This window comes from Nicotiana attenuata, chromosome 3 (assembly GCF_001879085.1).
Source record: "Nicotiana attenuata strain UT chromosome 3, NIATTr2, whole genome shotgun sequence".
Taxonomy (NCBI): Eukaryota; Viridiplantae; Streptophyta; class Magnoliopsida; order Solanales; family Solanaceae; genus Nicotiana; species Nicotiana attenuata.
In genome coordinates, this window is record NC_031991.1 from 63425950 (window position 1) to 63450630 (window position 24681).

The following is a 24681-nucleotide window of genomic DNA, read 5'->3' on the forward strand; positions in this document are numbered from 1 at the left end:
CTTAAAAGTTTCGAACTTCAGTATACGACACTGAGATTTCTCATAAAAAAAATTTAAACTCTAATCCAGGAATTTAGAAAATGTTCAAAGTCGACAATTGTTCCCGCAGGTTTTTCGTGTTTTAGGAGGGGTATTTTTGTTCAAATATTTTTGGTATTAGAAGAGTGACTAAATACCACTAGTAACTTCTGAAATTAAACTCTAATACTTGAGGTTAAAAGTGACTACTTTTTGAAGTAAAACAAACATAGTTGACTTTTTGACTTTCTGCATTTGCTTCAAACAATTGACGGCCCTCGAGGAAGATTTGTAGCGCCGGGGATTGTAGGCAACGAACGGCAAACCTTATCTCATGGCCGTTGCACCGACTCACTTTACTATTCTTTGGCAGCCGCAACTGTTGTTCGCTCCTTCTAGGTCTCGCTCTCAGCCCGACGCTTGCAGTATATGTACTCGAAAAACATTCTCTTCCCCTTCTGGTATAAACCGGAGCAATCATCATCATTTTCAGCACACTACCAATTCCAAGTATGGGATTCTGAATTGTGTATGCTGCTCTACCGATTCAACTTCACGCCGTGGTTTCGGTGGTCCGAATAACGGCAACACTAACAAGGTCTTGCTTATCATCTTTCGTTTCTATCTTCTGCAATGCATTGACATTTCATCTCTCTTTTCAGACCCAATTGATGTCACCCTTTTGATTTTGTATCCATAATTTGAATCTAGTGCTGAACTGTAATCCCTGAATTTGGATCTAATGCTAAACTGTTGCTGCTACTTAAATTTAGGGAAAGAATTCTGCAACCGCCAGAAGGCAGGCCAAGGGCATAGTACGTCCGCAAAGGTGCTCTTCTCTTTCTTCCTCCGTGGAACTTTTTGTTATATATTGTTTACATTTAATTAATATTTTTTTTTATAAAATTCAATCCTTTCATAACTTTGTAGCCACCAATAACGACTATTGTCTATTTAAATACAATTGGTCCTTTCGAAAGTATTCTAACTTTTGCAGTAAATATTTCTTCTTTTACAACTTTCTTCCAAAACTCTCCTCCTTGTCTAAAGTTCTACACGTGAATCAAGTTGGTATTTCTTGCTTTCCTAACAAGAATTTCTCCACCAGTTGCGTAGTGCAGAAATTCTAACGATTGTCATATCTTTTTTTTTCCGGGTAAAGCTATTTGCGTTAATCCCATGGCAATCTCGCGAAGGAGAGGGAGCTAATATCGCTTTTAGGAAAGCATTTTTAACGTGTTCTAATTCTTCAACTGTGGTGTTCTTAGTTCATATTTTCCAATGGTTCTCGGGGCAACTTGTAAGTGGTATGCAAAATATGCTGATTCACTGCAAATGGTTTAACAGTTGTATCATGCTGAATTATTTCGTTTTTAGCAACTCTTACAATATTAAGCTGATGAATGATCAAGAAATATGGCAATAGTTGGTGATTCTTTATATGACAACAAAAATCGAGCTAAAAAAATATTTATGAAATGGTTCTAAGGATTGCATTCCTCCAATGTGTTAAAAGACAAATGGGATGGGTTTCGTGTCCTTGGAAATCCACTTTGCAAGGTTTTCCTTCGTATATGGTTCTTGATTCTTGAAAAGTTGGTAATGGGACGTTGACTCAATTTGGGATAAGACTTTATTTGAATGATAGATTATCAAATAATCTCACAACTCTATTAGCTTCTCTTATCAGTAACATCATTCTTTCCAGGTTTTAGATACTCAGATATGGATAGGTTCCTCTACGTTTTTCACTCGTAAATCCTTTTCTCCTAACTCAATTATATGCAACCACTCACGAGCCTTCCTTTGGCTTTGGTATCTTTTTCCTTGAAAGTGAAGTTCCGTCTAAAATCAAGTAACTTGGGAGACCTTACAACACCAACCTGTTACAACGGAGAAGACCAAAATCTATATTTTCAGATTCATGCATCATATGCAAGAAGAACAGTGAGGTCCACAGTCAATTATTTCTGCTTTGCACTTTTGCCAGAGGACTAAATTCAGTTGAGATGTATGATGACTCGTCTTTCTTACTAAGCGAGTTTTTAATGGACTAAGCGAGTTTTTAATGGTCAAACATTGGAACTTTTGTCCAAAGTTTGGTGAAATTTTCTGAAATGAGCTTTACTTACTGTTGTATGATGTATTTGGATGGAGAGTAACATGAGGACATTGAAAGGTTTGTTTCTCGGTATATGTGTGATAATCTTCTCTGCATGTAAAGCGCTAGGTTTTTTTCATGATGTTGCTTTATCTCCAACGAGGTTGGAGGGCGATGTTTTTTCTGATATAGTAAGTCCTTTGGTTTAGGAGTCTACTCTTCTTCCATATACGGCTTCCTCTTTAATAAAATTTCCTTGTATGTCAAATAATGGAAAAGAAATGTAAAAGGAAAGGGATTTGAGATGCACCCGATCACTTATCAAAACAACTAGAACAACAACTATGCTTGTCTTAAACAAGTTGCAATCAGTTATAGGTATCTACCATTTCTGCATTTAAATTCATCTCGGGCCAACTTCATACAAAATAATAAATAATAAAAAGTGGTAGGAGTTCTCTAGATCTTCTACTTGCACAAAAATCTATGACATCAGTGTTATCAAAGGCGCGCTTAAGCCTTGAAGCAAGGCTCAAAACATGTTGAGCGCTTCGCCTCGCTTAGCGGGCGCTTCAGTATTATTATCAAGGCTCTAAGGCAAACTTTTCCTTGTCAACAAGCACAATCCTAAAGAGATGATTTTTCTTCAATTTCTTTGTCCATATATTTGGTATTCATGCTTATAGATATTAGTCTTGGACTATACATGCATATTTGTAGTTTTTCTCCATTTGTGCCTTTCTTCATTAAAGCCCACGTTTTATTTGCGCTTTGCACTTAAAGCCCCTACAGACCTTAGAGCTTTTTTGCACTTTTTGCCTTTGATAACACTGTATGACAGGGCTAAAAGAAGCCCCCACCCCACCCCTCCCCCCAAGAAAGTATATGACTTAAAGTAAACATAATAACATGTTTAAAACATATACGCTACTAATTAGTGTTGCCTATACACACACACACATTGTGCCCTATCCGTCACTAAGTCGCATTGCTTCCAAGAAATTATAGGTCATTTGAGACAAATTCTTTCCATGTAATTTTAGGTCTACCTCGTCTGTTTAACACCTCTATTCATTATGGCTTCACACCTTCGGATATTCCGAAACTAATATATGAAAAAAACACCACACTGGATATGGCACCTATAGTGTTGTAATGCAAAGGGAATAGACTTCCATGGATGCAAAAGTTTGAGTGATCTGACATGACATTGTGAGTGTATCAGTGTGGATGTCTATGGAGGAGGATGGAAGGTTTTAGGGAAGAGAATATGCACTTAATAGCCGCACCCAGACGGTAATGATGTTTCTATTCTCCTCCCCCTTCTATAATTCCACAATTTCCTGCTATTACCCCTTCCATAGGGCATTCTCCTCTATCCTAAACCTCCAAATCCACTTGCCTAATAGAGCTTTATTGAAGACCCTTTGATTCTTCACTCCAAGTCCTCCCATTTCTTCGGAGTCGTAACAACATTTCAGTTTACTAGATGAAATAAAACTTCCTTGTTTCGTCTGTTGCATCCCGTAGGAAGTTCCACTAAAGTCTTTCCAACGTTTCAGTTATGATAATTGGAGTCTGGCGTAACAACATGAAATAAGTGGGTATGCTAGCCTGCTAACTGCTTCTCAACCCTCTCACTCGCTGGATTCCACACGAGCATATCTCTGTTTGAAGCATCCAAAGGTAGACCAGGAGTTTGTAGGTAATGCACCAATTATCCACCCTACCAACCTGTATGATCTCACATTTTCTGAGGTTGATGTTGAGGCATAACACAACCTGGAACCAGATGAGGATCTGCCTCAAGTATGAGAAACATCTGTGATATGCATCACAGAACACCAAAGTATCATCTGCAAATAAGAGATGGTACACCGGTATGTACGTGAAGACCTAACCTAAGAGGCGATATAGAAAGGTCATTTGATGTCAGAGATATTAATTTAATTTGAATGATACCATGACATAATGGAGAAGATTCATATTTTTCAGTTCTCTCATCTCCTTCTAGTGCTTTAGAAATTATTTGTATTTGTTCTATTGAACTTGTACCTTGGTGTTGTCTAGAATTACATGTTGATCTAAATAGTGCTTTGAAGTCAGCAACCTTTTCTCTTTGTCATTATTTCATTCTCAAAAACAAAACAAAAAAGACACAAATTATACACACACACACATATATATATATAGGGAGAGACTATTGTAAGTCAGCTTATTGCAATTATTATCTAAAACTATTGTTTACTCTTGCAGGAATTCATCCACTCCACAGTCCGATGACCTCCTTAATCGTTAGTAAACAGCCCTACCTTGCATGTTCTGCAGTGTGTAGTTAGTTGCGCATCTCTTTTGTTTGTACCTATGGTTAACCGATTTATAATTTAGAGAAATAGAAAACTTTTGCTTAACTAGATGTATAAATTATAGGATGCATCAGAATATTAGCATTAAACGGATATTATACATTGAAAACTTTTAAACCTAAAACAAGGCGTGCCTCAACTTTTTTTTTGAAAAAAATAAATAAAACAAGACATGAGGAACTGTTTTTTGTTCTGCAATACTGACAATATTAAGAATACCAATCATTTGGGTTTAAATTGTGATGTATTGCTCGAGTTCACAACTGCTGGATGTGTTTCCGACACTTGGTTGAATCGATACCCTTTGGCCCTATCTGGAATGTGTTAATAGATTACGGTTTAGCGCTGGATCCAATTTTTTCTCATACTGAACAGTTAATAAACTCTGCAATCAATTATTCTGATGTTTCTCTTGCCAGTTGGATTAGCAACGCTAACATTTTTTTTTGTGGTTTCCCCTTTCAAACTTATCTTTTGATTCCTTCATCGTCCTTCCACTAGTCAAAATTATTTGAAAATGATAGCGTATCTTTTAATTGCCTCTTTGCACATTCTTCTGGAGTATAAATTTGATACTTCTGGCTAAAAATGTTATGCTTTGGAAGCTTATTTCCAATCCAAAATGTGTGATCATGTTCTTCTGAAGATTATTTCCAATCCAAAATGTGTGATCGCGTTTTTCTGTTATCATACTAAGTGGTCTCTTAAAGATTTCTTTTGTTATGTCTTGTTTAAAGTGAGGTCTGAGTAACAGATCTTGTTGCATATATCATATAAGGCTCATTTTCTTGCAGAAGCACCTCGTTTGAGCTCTATGAATGATGTCGGAAAGGCAAAAAGTGTGGCGTCAGATCCTCAGTTTGAGAAACGGTTGCAAGCAGTAAAAAGGTGCTACTACTATTTAGAATGGTTTCTACCCCACTGCTTATCTGCAGTAGCTATCTTCCTTATAAGAATTTTAGATATATGATTGCAGTAACCTGCCATTCTGAATTTTCTTATCAAGCCAGTTTTCCGCTCATATTGTATTGGAGTCCAAAATTTGATGATGCACGAAAGCTGCTAAAAGAGATGATGTTTCATCGCTGAACGTGGTGTACTCATTGATGTCACAGACATCCCAGTAGCCTTCGTACCTATTCTTCATCTTATCATCTTGTATGGATAGTCACAAATGAGATTCAAATAGAGAGTCTCCGCTCACCCCCCCCCCCCCCCCCCCCCCCCAAAAAAAAAAAAGGAGGAAGTAATCATAGACTAGGAGAGATTCTTTTAGCATTACTGACCAATTAATCACCTTGTACTTGTAGTGGCTATCATTTGTACAATGATTTAGTACAAAAATAATTTCCGAACTACTTGACCATGCTTACTAGAGGCGTCACCACCACTTCATTCCAAGCAAGACGACAACGACGGCAACAACAACAAGCCCAGTGAAATCCCACAAGTGGGGTTTGGGGAGGGTGAAGTGTACGCAAACCTTACCCCTACCTAATGAAGGTAGAGAGGCTGTTTCCGAAAGACCCTCGGCTCAAAAGAAGTGAAAATGAAGCAATAAACAGACAGTAGCAACAACCAGGTAAGTAGACATAACAAATGAAGATACGTGCAACAACAGATATCTAAGAATACGACACTATAAAAATAGATCCAGTCTTGCTGGAAATAATGACACAATATGAAATAGCAAGGGGCTTGGCATAGAAAAATACAAGACTAGGACTAATACTACTAGGATGCTTAGACGAAACTCTAGACTGCTTGTCAACCCACAACCCTAATCCTCGACCTCCACACTCTCCTATCGAGGGTCATGTCCTCGGTAAGCTGAAGTAGCGCCATGTCCTGCCTAATCACCTCACCTCAGTACTTCTTAGGCTTCCCTCTACCCCTCCCCTGACCCGTCATGGTCAACCTCTCACACCTCCTAACCGGGGCATCAGGGTCTCTCCTCTTCACATGCCCGAACCATCTCAGCCTCGATTCTCGCAACTTATTTTCTATAGGAGCCACGCCCACCTTGCCCCTAATATACTCATTGCTAATCTTATCTCTCCCGGTATGCCCACACATCCATCTTAACATCCTCATTTCCGCTACTTTCAACTTCTGAACATGGAATTTCTTGACTGGCCAACGCTCGGTTCCATACATCATGGCCGGTCTAACTACCGCTTTATAGAACTTGCCCTTAAGTCTAGGTGGCACTTTCTTATCACACAAAACACCAGAAACGAGCCTCCATTTCATCCATCCCACCCCAATACGGTGTGCGACATCCTCGTCGATTTCCCCGTTATCCTGTATCATAGACCCAAGATATTTGAAACTATATCTCCTGGGGATGACTTGTGTATCCGGCTTCACGTCCACTTCTGCTTCATGAGCCCCAATTCTAAACTCACTCTCCAAGTACTCTGTCTTCGTCCTGCTCAACTTGAAACCTTTAGACTCCAGGGTCTGTCTCCACACCTTTAACCTAGCATTAACCCCACAACGCGTCTCATCAATCAGCACTATGTCATCTACAAAGAACATACACCATGGCACCTCTCCTTGAATGTGTCACGTCCACACATCCATCACCAGGGCAAATAAAAATGGGCTAAGAGCTGATCCTTGATGCAACCCTATCTCCACTGGGAAATAGTCCGTGTCACCTTACACCGTCCTCACCCGAGTCTTAGCTCCATTGTACATGTCCTTAATCACCCTAATGTACGTTACTGGGACACCGCTAATCTCCAAACATCTACATAAAACCTCCCTAGGGACTTTATCGTAGGCTTTTTCTAAGTAATAAACACCATATGCAAGTCCTTCTTCCTCTCTCTATACTGTTTCATCAACCTCTTTACCAGATGAATGGCTTCTGTAGTCGACCGCACCGGCATGAAACCGAACTTGCTTGCATTCCAAGCAAGAGACTGACTAAATGATCACTGGTTACAAGTGCCGCGATCAAGTATTTAGACCTCAGATTCCGGGCCTAATTGATGTGCAATTTCAACTTCTGCGTTTATGTTCTAGGCTACTTTGGGATATTCTTTGTTCTTATAAAGTAAGCTGCTTCTACATTGTTGACTATGCTAAATCTATGCTGTATCAAATATTGATGTCTAATTCCTTCATTTAGTTTTTTTATTTCCATGTTTGTGGGCTATGTCACTAATTTGTTGATGACATTGTCCTTTTTTCTCTTTTCTTCTTCGTTGATTAAAATATGTTTCATTGACTGGCATTTCCACTAACTGGTAGGTTGGCACTAAAGCAGAAAAAAGCAGAGGAAGAGAAAGCATACGGAGCAATTGACTATGATGCTCCGGTTGAGTCCGAAAGTACTACAATCGGACTGGGTACCAAGGTAGTACTATAATGGAGCTGACACATCTTATTGATCCAATCTTTCTTTCTTTCTTCATATGGCCACTAATAGATTCATGCGGAATTTAATAGATTGGAGTTGGAGCAGCTGTTATTGTATTTGGACTTGTATTTGCACTTGGTGACTTTCTTCCTTCTGGAAGGTAGATTGTGGTGCTTCCAAATGCTGGCTATTAGTTATCAAATAGATCTCATCATTTGCATCCTGGTTTTCTTTTCTACTCAATCAAGAGGTTACAAAGTTTCATGATTTGCTTGTTGCTTATTCTTTTCAGTTTTTTTTCTTAACATAATCCTAATGAAGTCATTGGTGCAGTGTTAGTCCCACTGAGGAGATTGCCAGCACTGATAAGAGAATTGCTGAAGATGAGAAAGCTAACCTCCTGGTAAAATGATTGCTTTCACATTGAAATTATTTTTTTCTAGTGTAAAAGTACAACTATTAGAAAGGAAAGACATACTTTTGAGTTCAGTTGAAAATTGCTGCAGAAAGAATAGGCAATATCAGTGAAGGCGCCTATTGCCAATCCCTGTCATCTATCTAATGGGCTTTTGTCTGTAGTATTCATTGCTAGTCAGTAGGCCCAACTTTTGTCTATATGCACATTCTTCAATACACAGTTTTTTGTTTTCTCTGTTGTGTGCGTTTTTCCTGAATACCAAGTATTGGATGAAAGTACGAAACAGGTCCAAATGGAGTTAAATGAATTTTTAGGATATAAAAATGTGCTCTTCTAGCAATTTCTACATATAGAAGCTCTTTAGTAAAAAACTGTTAGTAATATGTTAAATTCACTCAATTTTGTATAGTTTCATGGATGCCTATATGTGTCCTCTGTTGTTAGATGATATTTTCCTTATCTATTTCCCTATATATTGTTGAAATATCATCAGATTTGATGCTTTTGCAGAAGACGCTTCAGCAAATTGAGGCAACACTGGCTTCATCACCAGAGGATTCAGTCTCCCTTGAAGTGAGTTATCGTATATGATGTAATTTAAGATGTTTTTGTTTGTAATCCTATGCTTACAGTTTCAGAATTTCTCATTTCGCTCATCAAGATATAGCATACCTACTTAGTTTAGACTCCTTAAGTGGCATATACTTGTGCTCTGGGTGGAGAAGTTAACTTATTGCGTATGGAGGTGAAACCGTTTTGCAAGTTAAACATTGCTCACCCATCATTTCCGCTGCTCTATTAACTTTATGGGAACTACGATATGAAAGCAAGTCTCTTAGCTTTTACAAGAGACTTTGGAACCCTTAGACTATGTGGTTCTTTGCCTCCAATTGTTTTTGCCATGTTAGTTGATGGACATCAACCCATTTCTTTTATAATGAGTCATTCAGCTTGAATTGAGCAGACAATTTCCCAGTTCGGCAGCACTAAAGTCCCAGGGTTAGTTGATAATTTTGACAACTTTTTGCTGGTGTGCAACTACTTTACTTGCCCTAACCGACTAATTCCTCGCCTAGCATGAAACCTTATGATGCCCCTTGTCCTCAACATCCCTGTGCATCATAGTTTCAATCCACACTGATGTCTTGTCCCAGTCACCCTTACCAAAAATGATCACATTTGGGTGATATTTAGGTGAAAGGAGGTATCAAATTTCTAGGTGATATTTAGGTGAAAGGAGGTATCAAATTTCTACAGGTTCTTATTCCGGAAAAACATGGGTTTAATGTCTCTCTCTCCTTCTCTTTCCTATATTCCAACAACAATCAAGTGGATTGGGTCATGATTTAAGGCCTCAACAATTGTGTGCTGAAAAGGTGCATTCTTAATTGAGTGCCAGCGCTTGAGGTTCACAGTATAGGAATCCCTTATAAATTTGAGTATCAAATTGCGGATTGTATGGGTTATGTCAAATTGGTTTCCTAAGGTCCAGAAGTTTAACTATTAGCTGTCTTGTGGAAGTCAAAAGGGGAAATTCTCTGTGGGGGCTGATGGAGGTAGTAACAGTGAATTTCAGACTACAAGGCTGATAATTGTAAAAATTGTGGGTATTGCTTTGGATAGAAATTCCTCAGAAAAAAATTGCTCTTTTGTGCTTCTTAGGAGATGAAAGATAGAAATGCTCATTGTGCCCTGTCAATTATATGGATTTTCCTTTATAATGCTATGTAAGAATTCTTGTTTGAGAAATTCTCTTTTGATGTCATAAGTCCAAACGACCACTTTCTGAAATTTCACTCTGCAACCGTGTAAGATTCTTTTTTTGACAATGAACAACTGTGTAAGTTTCTTTAAATGGTTTACAGGGAGCTGCTGTGACCTTAGCACAACTGGGGGAGTACAATCGAGCCTCTTCCCTTCTTGAGGATTTGATTAAGGTTTTCTTTTGGCTGATGTATTATTTTGTTTATGAAGAGATTTTTCGAGTCCATATGGATATCACGAAATAACCTGTCTGCAAATGCAGAAGAAACCGAATGACCCTGATGTCTACCGTTTGCTTGGAGAAGTCAAATATGAACTGAAGGATTATGAAGGAAGTGCTGCTGCTTTTAGGATGTCTGCCATGGTCAGTAGCTTATATGCTGGATAAGATGCCTATTCTAGTATACTTCGTTACTGTGAGAAATGCAACAACAATAAATCCAGTAAAATCCCACAAGTGGGGTTTTGGGAGGGTAATGTGTAATCTACCCTATGAAAGTAGAGAGACCGTTTCCGATAGACCCTCGGCTCAGGAACAGTGAAAAGGAAGCAGTAAACAAACAATAGCACCAACAAGGTAATAGGACAACGGAAGCAGATGGCACATCATGTAATAACAAAGATCTAGGAATACGAAAATACAAGAATAGTGCCAATACTACCGGTAAGAATGACACACCGTGTAATAACAAGGAACTAGGAATAGGAAAATATAAGACTAGTACTAATACTACTGGTAAGACTAGGGGAAACTCTCGACTACCTATCAACCCACAACCCTAATTCTCGACCTCCACACCTTCTTATCAAGGATCATGTCCTCGGTAAGCTGAAGTAGTGCCATGTACTGCTTAATCACCTCTCCCCAATACTTCTTAGACCTCGCTCTACCCCTCCTCTGACCTGTTATGGTCAACCTCTCACACCTTCTAACCGGGGCAGCAATGTCTCTCCTCTTCACATGCCCGAACCATCCCAGTCTCGATTCCCGCAACTTGTCTTCCACGGAGCCATGCCCGCCTTTTCCCTAATAACTTCATTCCTAATCTTATCCTTCCTGGTAATAGGAAAATAATAGGAAAATTATATTATTGATTGATGTTTTAACTATAATACAATGAGCCCTATTTATAACTATACACAATACATACTGTACTCTTATTTCATGTGGACTATACTCATTTACACAACTATTTAACAGTTACTTTAAATAGTTTATCATTGTTTATGGTGTGTACCTCTTTTGAAACCTCAGGTTATTCCTTTTCTTGTAGCTCCCTTTACATGGATGAATGCTAACTTGAAAATACTTTACCTAGGAATCTAAACATCTACCTACCCCGAAAGCATATATATACACACACACTAGTTCCTCGGCACATGCGTTGCACGTGTATACCGAGTCATATTTTACCCGACAAATAATTAATCCCTCGTGTACCCACACATAAACAACAATAAATTATTCTACCTAATTATAAATTTTAAATATTTTTCGTCTATTCAAATGTTGTTTGGCAGCTTTATTTAAACTGCGCATGTATTAATTTTTATCTTCCTATCAATTGTGCCTTTCTTCACTAAGTGCATGCTTTAATTGTGCCTTTAGCTATCTATCACTTTAATAAATCAGAAGTACTAATTAAGGAACATCACACGCAGAAAAACGTTTAACTTATTATAAAGTATTAGGACTACCACTTCAAAGTTGAGAACATTCAAAAATTACAAAAAATAAATGAAGAACCAATATCTAATAAATCGGAAAGGCTAAGCAGCCTCTTACACTACGAAAACATTTAACTTATCAAAGTATTGAGATTGCCATTTTAAAGATGCGGCTATTTTAGTTTAAAAATGAATCAAGAACCACCATCATAAGTACTAAGCCGCATTACACAAACCGATAAACATTTAACTAATTAAAATTTTTGGAGTACCAGTGATCATCTGCTAGAGGTATTCTATTCAATATAATGGGTGACATGTACTAAAAATAGAAAAAAATAAAGATAATAGTAGTACTTACAAGTTACAAGGCTCAAGCACACTTCTCTCTTTACTTTTGTAACTTGGTTACTTATTATAATCAAACTCCACTTGATGTACCATGATTAGTAATTTTAATTAATTAATTATTTCGGAGAGAGTTCTTTTGGTTATTCATTATTTAAGATGCTAATTAGGGAAGCAAAAGTCACAGGAGAGACATTATTATTTCAAATTATCTCCAAAGTGCTTTGTCATTGTACAAATTCAAGCAATAGAAATAGCATCATTTGAAACCAACATTCATCTAGTAGTGGCAGTTTTTCTACATGATCCAAATAAAAGCCTAATATTCGAAACTAATTTTATTCTTATCCTAGTCCAACACAATATGTCCAATTTTCAAAGGTTATCAAACAAACATTAATAATTCAAGTTGAAATAAGCCAAAATTGTGGAAGAATAATGTATGGAAGAATACAATAAATAGATGCATAAATTCGATTATCAAGTTAGCACTTTTAGAGAATCCATTTGTATAAACAGTATTAAACAAAAGGAAATAAAAAAATTCAAAGGAGTAACATAATCATCAATTTAACCATTATAAGACACAAATAGATTCAAGAATCCAAAAAACTTATATAGAACCCAACAATTTAAAACTGGAGTAGAAGAATGCAGAGAGCAGAATTTTTACATGTGTCAAAGAAAATATAATCAGTTACCTAAAGTTTGTTATGAAGTTTGCCTCTAACTTCGAATTACCATAGTTTAATTATGTGATATTTCTAATACGTAACCATCTCGATCCAGAAAAATTAGCCACAAAAAGGGGAGAGAGAGAAGGCCTTACTATCAAAATAAAATAAATGCGTTTAAGAATTTTTGATTAAGTTTAATGATTAATGTAACGAAGATACATGTGTTTAATACTTAAATTACTACCGGAATTCAATTCTCACTTGAGAATTGCAAACTTGCTAATGCGTGGCAAAGACGTCTGTGCATGTTCATTAGTGTAGGCTTTTTCTTTTCTCCAAGGGCTGTGACTTTTAAAGAATGATGATTTGCTAATTAAGATTGTTAGTAGGAAATTATTTAAATTATTTAGTAGGGTATTTAAATTATTTAATAGGACATTTAAGTAACCATTTGAATAATCTGACAGTTATTCTTTATTTATAGCTAGTCATCTTCAAATTCAAACCATTTCAGAAAACATATCTAGTTGAATAATTGTAAACAACGATTCAAAAATCAATTAAGGTAAAATTAATAAAATCAACTAAAGAACAAAACCAAGGAACTTACAACTTGACTCTCCCAAAGATAAGTATTAGCTAAGATTTAGGTATGGGTAGATGGAATAGTAATAGTGCCAAAGATATGATAAAAAAAAGAGATTAGGAAAAACTGAGAAGGAAAAGACTAATTGAAAAAAAATAAGATCCACACATGTTGGCATGTTGCTTTAATGGAGAAGACCGAAGATTGAGGGAAAACTGCCATAGGATCTTTAAGAGAACAAAATTTAGATGAAGAAATTTTGGAAAAGGCGTCTGTTGCGAGGAAAGAGTGCAATTGTTGAGAGAGGCACGTCTGTTTAGTTTTTTTTTTTGATTTTTTTTTAAAAAAAAAAATTTAAGTAAAGGGTAATTTTGAATAAAGTTACTAAAATAAGGGTAATTTTGTAATTTGACTTTTAGCTAAAGAGGTTCCTGTTTTTAATATATTGTAGATATATAAGTTTTGTCATGTTAGTTGACCATATCAGAATCCCACAAACACAATTTTAATTAGACATTATTCACCTCTTCTTTTTTGGACCAAGTTTACTCAGCACTTACACAAGCTTGAATAACCTGCTAGGATGGTCTTACAGGTCTCCGGAACTATTGATTTTGAAGTTCTACGTGGCCTTACAAATGCACTGATAGCTGCAAAGAAACCAGATGAGGTTGGTTGGTCAATATGCTGTTTCCTCTTTTTCAATTATTTCATTGCCTGCCCTACAAGACAGGAAATGATTCTCAGTTTCTTTGTCCCAGTTAACCACATTTTTGACAGCTTGAGAATTTGTCAGATCTGATAAAAATGTGAAGGTGTCTTCTTTGTTGGAACTGAAGAGAAAAAGTATCCATATTTACCATCATAACCACTGTTCATAAGTAGAAAAGTGAGTCCTAGAAGTATGAACAATTATGGACAAGTGAATATTATGCACTGAGGTTGAGTGAACACCGTAAAAATGCGTTGCGCTATGTGAAACTGGATATGTAAACTGCCTAAGATTTTAGCCTTTCGCCAGGGGTATGATATTTATGAATGTTTTCTTCTCAAACTCCTGCCATGTTAATGATGCACCTTCGTTAAAATTGGATATGACATATATATTCGGTGCTTCACATGGATCCTTCAAAATATACGACAAAATAAATGTATCTGTGCAGGATTCATGTCTATGCATGAGTGCATGTAACATGTGTCGAAATTCATATACGTCTTGATTCATCACTTGGATAATGAAATCTTATAAAGCTTTCTACAATATGTCTTACGATATTCTCTATTTTAATTATAGAATATTTACTTATCTTATTAGCATAGGGATCAATTACCTACCATATTATACATAGACTAAGACTCCTATGTAATGAGCTAAGTTGCTTGGACTCGGGTGCGGGTGTCCAATATGGGTGCGGATCTAGAGGTTGAATCCTTCATCAATTATGTTTGCTGCTATAATAACATAAATTAAATCTGAATTCCTATCATTTTCATGTCAATATGTGGACTTGATATGACTATGTTACTTTTTTAGGCTGTTCAAATGCTTTTGGCATCTCGCAAACGTCTAAATGAAGAAAAAACTATCGGTAGCAGTGATGGAACCGAGAAGAGTGCAGTGAAATCAAAGTCAGATGATGACCCAATTCAAGTAAGCTTTGATATCATAGCATGTCAAATCTGCTAGTCCCTTGGTCCTAATTTGTTTGGCACAATTATTATTTGGAGAGTAAACAAATTCTCAAACATTTATTAAATATTTCTAAGTTTGAATTTCTAAACATGTAAATTTATCTAAAATATAAGTTCTCTTTGAAACTTAGATGAGTTGCCACCTGCACTCTGAACCCCGGAGGAAATAGTTGTTAGGTTTTATAATGTTTCCACTAACTCATCTGATAGCATGTAAAACTTTCTTCATCTATAAAAAGATTACCACATGCATCCAAATAATACACATTGACGCACCACTATCACGTCTGTCCGATACATTGGAGCAGATGTTAGAGAATGAAACCAACAGTAGAGATCAATAAAAATAAAAATCTAGTTAATAATTTGAGGAAATGACAATGGAGAAGTTCCTAGCGTTAGATGACTAGCACTACCAGAATATCATGTTCAAAGCTGTTAACAATTTCTACAGTTCTTTCACTTAGTTCAATTATAAAGCTGTTCAAATGTGTTAGGTACTGTTGGTTAATATGAGCGAATACTGCAGAGTGCACATTTAATGAGTATTAACTTCTTGCCACAAGATATACAAAGTCAGGTGCAGATTTAGGCCCAAATTATGGTGCACGTGAACCCATGATCTTTCTGCCAAACTAGGTACTTTTGTACATAATTCATAGAATTGATCAAATATTATTTGCTGGCCCTTATGCTCCAAAATGGTTCAATAGTGCACTTGGTTGAATGCTGAGTTATTTACCCAAAAGAAGAGGGATCAATTCCCACTAAATACTTTTTTTGTTCTTCTTTCTATAATGGTGCACCCATGTTCTATACATCCTAGATCTGCCTTTGTACAAAGTTGTTTCGTCTTTTCCTCTATGCATAGCACAGGCAAGAGGTTGATAGGATCTTATCACCCTTACCAATCACGCTCTCTTATGTCATCTCGTTTTGTAAGTGCCAAATGTAATTCTGAAAATCCTATTCAAGAAAATGAGGCAATTAAGTAGTTAATGACAATTTGGAACTTTTCTCTTGTTGCTAACTTCTGTACAACTCTTTATCCTCCAAAGCATTATGAGCTAGTCTTTTAATGCAAATTGTGTTGTCTGTTTTCACAAAACTAGTCTTTATATTTAATTTGGCCTACTATGCAAGTGAAATAAACAAGTAAACAACCACTTTCCTTAATGGCGAGCCACTTTTGAGCGAACTGAACTCTTGACTAGCTGAAAGGGAAGGGGGAAATTGCACAAGGTATCTTTCACTCATTTAACTATTTAAGGCACCAGTCTCAAAGGCAAGGAATGTTGCACTCTTGTGCTTGAATGAATGCACTCATTGCTTGTGGTTATGTTGAATTTTTTTCTTCTCCTTTACAGGTTGACCTGCTTCTTGGAAAATCATACTCAGAATGGGGCCGTGTCAGCGATGCGGTGTCTGTATATAATCAACTCATTTCTACCTATCCTGATGACTTTAGGGGTTACTTAGCAAAGGTTTTATCCATCTGGTCCTTATATATTTTACCGCGATGGTTATTTCCATATCTTTCACTTAAAGTTTGCGCGATAAGTGGATTTTTTAGTATTGACACATTTTAGTAATATTGTGTAATTGACATTAAGTTTAATTACTAAAGAAATACTAGAGTTCCTAATCTGCAAAGCTTATTTTAATGTGGAGATAGTAGAGATAAGATTCGAAGGATAGTGTGTAGTGTAGCATTTAAGGAATAAATTGCTAGTTTTCAGCAAATTTCAAAGTAGTGTAAAGGAATAGTAATCAATAAATAGTATAATATCTTACACATCGGAAAATGTTTCATAATGACGTGATAATTATTTTTTAAATTTTAGTGTTTTATTTATAGGTTTAAGATATTGATCATCTCGATTTGTGCAGGGTATTATTTTGAAAGAGAACGGAAATGTTGGTGATGCTGAGAGAATGTTTATACAAGTGAGTATATGAATAGCAATATGAATAGTCTCACACACCCTTCCCATAAGCTGACACCAGGATAAACGCTTCCTTCCATCTTCGTCTTTTTAAGAACAATGATCAACGTGCTATGCTTCTCCTTTGGCATGAGCTCCTTGGCTTGAGATTATTAGGTAGTTAAAGCCAACTGGGGCCTTGTGTTAACTCTCCCTTTCCCTTGCAATTATTTTCTATAATTTCTATGAACAAAATACTAAGTTATTATTGGTCATTAGTTATGGTACAATTATTACTGTCCCAGATATGACAAATGGTTTACCTTTCTTATTGGGAAGCATTCTTGTTTTGCCTTCTCGTAGGCAACATAAGGATGTGCTCTTTACTCTAAGACTTGACACAGATGAAACTTTCTATTCATATTTAAATACCCCAGAAAACTTGAAGGCAAAAAAATAAATTGTAGGGAGAGGAGTCCTACCCCTCTCTAGAGTCTAAAAATGTGAAAGGGTAGCTGATGGGAACGAATCCAGATTCAGAGTTCTGGAGAATGGAGATCATATGCTGAAAAGAAAGGAGTTCCTCAAGATTTGTCTGATTGCCAGATTTAAGCAGATAGATTCTGCTTGAACTACTGTTTCTTTTATACCTTTGCTTTTAACAAATAACAAGGAGTACATGAAAATACTTCATTTTGCTCATTTTTTATAAGCTTAATTAGACAATCCTTAGATTTGGAAAGGGTCAATCTTTAGAGTCACATAAACTGCTACTGGGGTAGTAATATAGGTCATGATAGTTAATAGTCAAAATATTAAAAAAGTATTGAGAAATGGTGAGTTAAAAATTTTCTTTTATTCTCCAAATAGTAATAGTGACACATAAAAATGAAATAGAGGAACTATCTTTTTAGATTGTGCTTGGGCCTGTGGCCTGCACAGGCTTCCTCTCCACTAGTAATTTAATATGTTTGAGTACTGCTGGGCCGGTTTCCGTAGAAAAAGAAAGCAAAAGGCGTGGAAGTTTAGCTCTCATGTGGATAGTTTGGGGGGGAGAGAAATAGGAGAGCTTTTGAGGGGATTGAGTCTCCTTTTTCACATCTTAAGAATAGTCTTTTATCTTTGATCGCTTTTTGGTGCACTCATATAGCCCCTACTTGTATAGAAGATTGGGCGTCAGTTGTAGAGAATCATGTTCTGATGTAAATTCTCTACTTTTTGGTATACTTCTTGTATACGGGAGTTTTCTCCCTTTTGATTAATACAATTTACCTTGTAAAAAAAAATATGTTGGAGTACTGCTGCTTTGTTCCATTCCGATAATCCTATCCAACTTTTGCCTCAGCTTTCTCAAGCTTGAATCCACTTCCCATGAAACTTTTCAACACTTACTCTCTAGGTAGTTTACAGACTGGGAATAGATGCTTGTATGCCAAAAGGAACAGAATAACTATTTTCTGTATTTTGAAGTATACCGGCATAGAATACCTCTCTTGATGTGAGACTACAAATTTTTGGCTGGCAGTAGCAGCTCTGTCAAGTTCAAGAATAAAAGGTAATGAATATGGTTATAGAAAAACATGGATATCCTTTTTTGGTTAGTCCGTTGATATTACTAGGACAAGGAGGGTGTACACTGTACAGCACACATTGATTGTCAAAACTAGCAAAACTATGATAAAATGGGATCTGATGCTCTTTTTCCCATATACAATTTAGTCATTGACAAGACATTTCTAGGTTCCTGAACGGCAGTGTCATGATAGGTCCTCTATGTTTCTACCTATGTTGCTCGAATGTTCCAAAAATGTGTCTGCACCTGCGCGGGACCTTCAAAAATGCTGCAAGCTATTTGATCATTCTGTGATATCGGCATGCTTGCCTGATTGGTTTTAATGAAAGACTGCAAACTTGTTAAATTTTATCTCTTAATCCAAATTTATGCACCTGCAATTTGCTTTTGAAAAATTTAAGGACTTCCTGTTAACACTTAGATTATCATTTATCTTCTAACATGGGGGATGATGTCACAGGCAAGATTCTTTGCACCAGAGAATGCGAAGGCGCTTGTTGATAAGTATTCAAAGTGATTACCGTTGAATTGACCTTTGATATCCTGGCTGTTGGACTATTTGAGATGGCTCGAACAGTAGCTTGAATTGTCCAACACCAGAGAAAGGTTAGTAGGCCAAGAATTTGTGAACTGTGAGATTCTTCGGCAACTGAGAAGTAGTAACTGGATGGCAGTTTTCGCATCTGCTTCAGTAATTGCTGGGTACGCTACTGGAATTGTATATTCAAGATGTACTACTTGTGTACACATAGGACATTTCTGTTTGAATAATGTGGACGATGATCGAAAGGCTCTGTTTGACATTCGGTGTTCACTGAGGTTGGGACTACCTCTTTTCCATTTCTTCTTATTTTTACTGTGTTGGTTTTTTTTTTAATGAAATACGCGAGGTCAGCACTCAGCAGCACCTTAGATGATACGTTCACGATATTGACGCAGTACTAACCGGGCTAATTTGGTGTTTACCAGCCAAAATCCTGCGGGGATCCAATGAAGGAAACAGAGCCATCTACCCAATCAGATTGAATTAAGGGAAAGCAGTAATAGAAAGCATTACCTGTTTGGCTTGGCATACCCGTATCATCGATCAAGAATAAGCTGGTCAATGACTAGTGTGCAGTATGGTTAACCTATAAGCCTCGAAGTTATCTGGGCGTGGACAGATAACTATTCAATAATTTCCTTTAACTACTTTATTATATATATACTATTCTGTTTCAATTGCAGAGCCATTTGGGAACTGCCATTGGTAGCTTGATACCAAAAATAATGCAATTTAATTCTTTTATTGAGCGCTATCTGATGATTTTGGGAATGGATAGTTGATGTGATCGGATCATATCCATAATTTGACGAATTATACTCTCTTAGCACGCATTTATGCGGATTGTACGTGATTGCTGTGTGCCTCATTGACAACCAAGGAGTTGGACTTTGTGCTCTTCCCTCTCATCTTGCCCTCCTCCTATGCCTTACCCTTTCCCTATGGCCTAATTGTGGCTCGCTGTATTCGCATCTGCAATCGTAGTTAATTGGTTAGGGATTATTTCTCGTCAGAAATGGTAGTTATACTGAGTCAAAGAAAGTATTGGGTTCTCCAAATAAGTGCGTTGTTTTAGTTCATTTACTAGTTATGTGGGAGACCTAAAGTGTAATGAAGGATTGTGCAATAATTTATAATGTTGGTAGTTATGCAGTTTGAACATCATGTAGAGATTGCTTAGTGGTAATAATAATACAGTGAACATTATGCAGGGTACACTTATTCTAAAAATATTTGTCTGTAGATACTTTAATATATGTATCGTTAATACGTGTAATCATATTTTACATTCTATTGCTTATGGGTGTCTCTTTAGGGAAGCGGATTTACAAATACTACGAAACGATGAACTCCCTTTATCCACAGCCTAGATATCCTGTTGTGATGCAAGGAAGTAGTATCCCTAGTCGTCATTTGTTTCCCAAAAAACGTTAGCAAAATCTCTTTTCTCTACACGTATAATGTTGTATTTATGAGTTATACATAGTATGTAGGAGGAGGACAAGCTAATAGGCTAATTAGTACCCCTTATGACTAGACCCGACCCAATAGCTTTTTCCAACAATGTAATACATTGATTTTCACATAAATTATGGTGGTATTTAAGCTTATTTCGAACCAAATACTGCATGATTGATGGGTGGATTTAATTTTTTCTTATATAGCAAGTGAAAAACTGTATTTTATAGTATGTGAAACTTTATGATGGAATATTTTGTTAATGTGGCCAATCAAAGACCCGAAGGGCCTCGTGATGTAATGGTGGCAAAAGTTGAGCCTAGATGCCCTGAAAGTGAAATAAACAAAATGAAAGAAGAAAGCAAAAGAGCGGTTTGTGTATGAGGTCAATCTCTCTCCCTCACAAATTAAATTTGGAAGTTTCTATTATGCCCCAAAACTAGTATAGGATGTCAATCTCTCTCCCTCTTAGTAAGATGAATCCTGGTGCTAATTTCCAGCTGCTTCTAATAAGTAATATGAATGGGTCGGGCCTGTTAATTGATGAAATAAGTATGAATAACTTGAGAGAACAGACAAAGAAGAAAAGAAATGCTACAAGCTTGCACGATGTAGTGATGGTTTATTAAACTAAAGAAAACATACATGTCTGATTGGCAAGAAATCTACAACATACATGAGACGTAACTTGAGATGTATTCAGATGGTGGAGGAATAACACTTATTGGACTAATTAAACACTCTTTCGCTTTCTCTTCTTCTGTAGTAAAATAGATGAATTGCCATGCATGGGCCGGCAAAGGAAAAAATGAATAAGAAAGAGCAGTACAATGATGATCATTAACTATAGATCGATCGTTAATTGCATGCGCAATATTGCATGGAATTACGTACGCTAGGCGGTCAACTGCACAATTGAGGAGGCATGATTCCTTGGTGGTGTTGGTGATTGTCTGGAGAGCAGCAGCCAACGTTGTGAATGATAGTATTATCATCGACGACGACGTTATTAATGGTGGATAAATCAGAAGAATGATGAGGTTGCTGCAGTTGGAAAAAGGCATCATGATCATGAGCTGGTGGTGGACATGGTTGTCTGATCTTGTTGTTAGAGTTAATGTTTTTCAAAATCTTCTCGAAGACGGTGACTTGGCAAGGAATCTTGAGGAGTCCCTGTTGTTGGAAACCAAACTCTTCTTCGGCTTCTCTCAAGAGGACTTGAAATGATGGGTGGCCCAAGTAGTCCATTGGGATGACGAATCTCTTGACTTCTTCTTTGTCCTCCTTGCCAACGGATACTGCAAGGCACCCTTTGGGGACTGCTGCATCGGAGCTATTAATGCTGCATCCCTCGGCAGGTGATGATCTTTCCTTTTCCGAGAATGAAAGGGTTTTCTTGAGGAACTTATTGATGCTTTTGGTGCTGTTTATACTAGTACTAGTACTAGTACTAGTGAGGAGGTTGTTATGGAGGTGGGTGGAGGAGGGGGAGGCAGCTGCTATCTTCTTCCATTTCTTGAGAAGCTGCTGAAGCCTAACTATTTGTCTGATCTTATTAGAAGAGCTGCCTGCAGACACATGAGATTTGTTTGATGGATCCATAGCTTAATTAATTTGCTAGCTGGATGATCAGGTAAAACACATATACTATATATAGGAGGGGGAGGAGCAAGCATAGTGTATTAATCAATTACTACAATTTACAATTAATTATTGGATGAATTATTCTACTAGTATAGCTAGCCCCCTATAATGCGGATGACCTGTTGCCTATAGGTACGGTACCTTCATCATTATTAGCAACCATCCCCCACTAATTAATTAACGTATAAATAAATAAATTAGCAGAAGAGTCTGATCTCTCTATCGGTTTTTGGTGCCTAACCACCTTGTTTTTCGTTATTTTCAAATATAGGGTTGGATATATAGGATACTCTCTTCCGTACAAGTTACATTATACCTCTTCTCCTTTTCACTTTTGTCCTATCCCCATTAATCAAGTGATCAGGAGAGAGTTATTATTAATTATACAGAGAACGAAGGATATTAATTAAGTAGTATTTAATAGCGTAAATTCTAGAGTTGCATCTTAACTGTCACATCCTTCAATTCATCACAGCTCCAATGCTTTTGTTACGCTGGCTTTCCACATTCTAATTGTTTCAACTATACGAAAGCAATTACTGATGTGCTGTATTCTTATTAATATTACAAGTCCACTTGCTAATTAAGTAACTGGACACTCTTAAGCCTTGGTGAAAATTAAAATAAACAAAACACAGTTTGCTAGTGGACTGGCCACTCTTCATGAAAAATTAAAAGGCTTATGACCTATGTGGCATCATAATTTTGTTTGGCATGTGATTAGTCCCTATTCTTCGCTTGAACTGTTTCCTCCTTCATTGCTTATTGAATTACCTGACTCTTTTTTTTTTTTTTTTTCTAATTCAATATCATATATGGGTTCCCTTTTACTTGATTCTCCATATTCTTCAAACTTCCTGAGAAGTCTACCAACGTAGTATGAAGTCGGAGTCATCAAGATTAGTATTCCATTGGTCAAGAATATTTTGAAATATGGATTTTAAGGAACCGACTTTTTCCCAACTACCAAAGTTAGTATCTGCTTGAACTGAAATAATCGTTTATTTGTGAAGAAAATCATTCGGAGCAATCATTATTAGGCATGATTCGATAAATGATTAATGTGCAATGTATGTAATAATGTAAATACTCAAATATTTTAAGTCAGCTAGACATATTTTGACAATGCTATGTGGTCATAAAACTAATTAATGCAGAAGATTTTTTTTTATTTGAGACAAGATTTTTATTTGCAAATGTGAAAATACGTTTAATGAACTTTATAATTACGTAGAATGATACTATTCAGGTCTATCTGAAATATTTGTTAAAGAGGCGAATTAATTTATTAGCAGTAATAAATAGTGGTGAAAGAATCCATTGCAGAGGCTGGATTTGTGCAGTCTCATCATAGATATTGATGTACAGTACAGAGAGTACATGATAAAAAGTAAGGCAAATCCAGGAAGGAAGGCGGTATTAATGCAGGAAGTTATGTGTAATCGTGCATTCCATTGGAGCAAATACAATGAATTGTGACCCTTAGAGAAAATAAATCAAGAATTGGAAGAAAATAAATAAATGATTGGTTTGGGTTAGGCACATGATCAAAGTCAAAGATGCAATGATAGCGGAATAATAATGTAGCTAATGGAGATGAACGTGCAGCAGCAGATTAATACGCGTAATAACTGCATACTGGGATGCGCGCTTGACGTAAATCCGAAAATAACGTGATTCATTCTTGGGGAACGTGACGTAACTACTTCCGTTTCATATTAAATGAGGTACTTTCCTTTTTAGTCTGTTCCTAAATAAATGACACATTTCTAAATTTGAAAATAATTCAACTTTAAACTCCTCATTTTACCCACTTTACCCTTAATGAGAAGCTTTTATAACCACACAAAAGTCATGGCCCCATAAAACTTTACCCCTTAACCTTTTATGATCATAAATTTCAAAAGTCTTTCTTTTTTTCCTTAAACTCCGTGCCGAGCCAAACTATCTCATTATATTTGAAACGGAGGGATTACACATTATTGTTACTTTTTCTCATCACTCCACCCTGCCATGTGCCCAGCTTCATTTAACTACCCCTGCTGGTCTCAATCTCACCGGCTTCATGTATGTATTTAGACAGTCACATTCTTAAACTTTCATTATATCCTTAAGAGCATACCCGCAATACTCTTTTTGCACGTCAGTCGGGATGAATTTAGAATCAAAGTAAGATATTGCCACTCAACTTGAGGGTACCATTTTGTTCCTCGAACGCTTTGCTGCTGCACCACATCTCTTTATTCCAACAGATTACCCATTGCGCTTTATCCCTTAATAAGCAACTATACCTTTCATTCCTGTTAATGTTTTGGTACAAACCAATAACTTGATTAAATAAGATAGACTGACTCAGGGTCATCAAAAGGTAAAAGACTTTAGATTACCCAAATGAGAATCTTAAGAGCCAACATACATGTTTTGCTGGACATATAAATTTTTGCATACAACTGAATATGTTTTTTTATTATGAAATAATATTAAGTATGTTTGTGACAGATATTTCAAATTATGTATATTCCATAAAGA

General features: G+C 36.6%; 2 protein-coding genes and 1 pseudogene across 7 annotated transcripts; 1 reads left to right on the forward strand and 2 right to left on the reverse strand.

Moving 5' to 3' along the window:
• Positions 56-19949, forward strand: LOC109223927. 6 transcript variants are annotated; one of them, XM_019388419.1, is made up of 16 exons: positions 61-616; positions 792-847; positions 4376-4413; positions 5280-5373; positions 7747-7852; positions 7945-8015; positions 8189-8258; positions 8784-8846; positions 10139-10210; positions 10300-10401; positions 13912-13986; positions 14851-14967; positions 16376-16492; positions 16899-16955; positions 18967-19325; positions 19476-19949. In XM_019388419.1, exons 1-15 carry the CDS (start codon positions 353-355, stop codon positions 19021-19023), a joined length of 1359 nt encoding a protein of 452 aa, XP_019243964.1. In that variant the 5' UTR covers positions 61-352; the 3' UTR covers positions 19024-19325; positions 19476-19949. The 6 variants fall into 6 exon arrangements, with proteins under 6 accessions (XP_019243965.1, XP_019243964.1, XP_019243966.1 ...); XM_019388421.1 differs by lacking the exon at positions 61-616 and adding an exon at positions 1181-1325; XM_019388424.1 differs by lacking the exon at positions 61-616 and adding an exon at positions 1181-1318.
• LOC109223929 lies at positions 5795-7730 on the reverse strand (annotated as a pseudogene).
• Positions 21101-22151, reverse strand: LOC109224685. Its single transcript, XM_019389213.1, has one exon. It carries the CDS (start codon positions 22108-22110, stop codon positions 21412-21414), a length of 699 nt encoding a protein of 232 aa, XP_019244758.1. The 5' UTR covers positions 22111-22151; the 3' UTR covers positions 21101-21411.

What these genes read in the sequence shown, in the direction of transcription:
- LOC109223927 (XM_019388419.1), top strand. Translation starts at nt 353, where the DNA reads ATGGCCGTTGCACCGACTCACTTTACTATTCTTTGGCAGCCGCAACTG. An exon ending in ATAACGGCAACACTAACAAG is followed by an intron (nt 617 to 791) that starts GTCTTGCTTATC and finishes ACTTAAATTTAG; the next exon opens with GGAAAGAATTCTGCAACCGC. An exon ending in CAATCGGACTGGGTACCAAG is followed by an intron (nt 7,853 to 7,944) that starts GTAGTACTATAA and finishes GGAATTTAATAG; the next exon opens with ATTGGAGTTGGAGCAGCTGT.
- LOC109224685 (XM_019389213.1), bottom strand. Translation starts at nt 22,110, where the DNA reads ATGGATCCATCAAACAAATCTCATGTGTCTGCAGGCAGCTCTTCTAAT.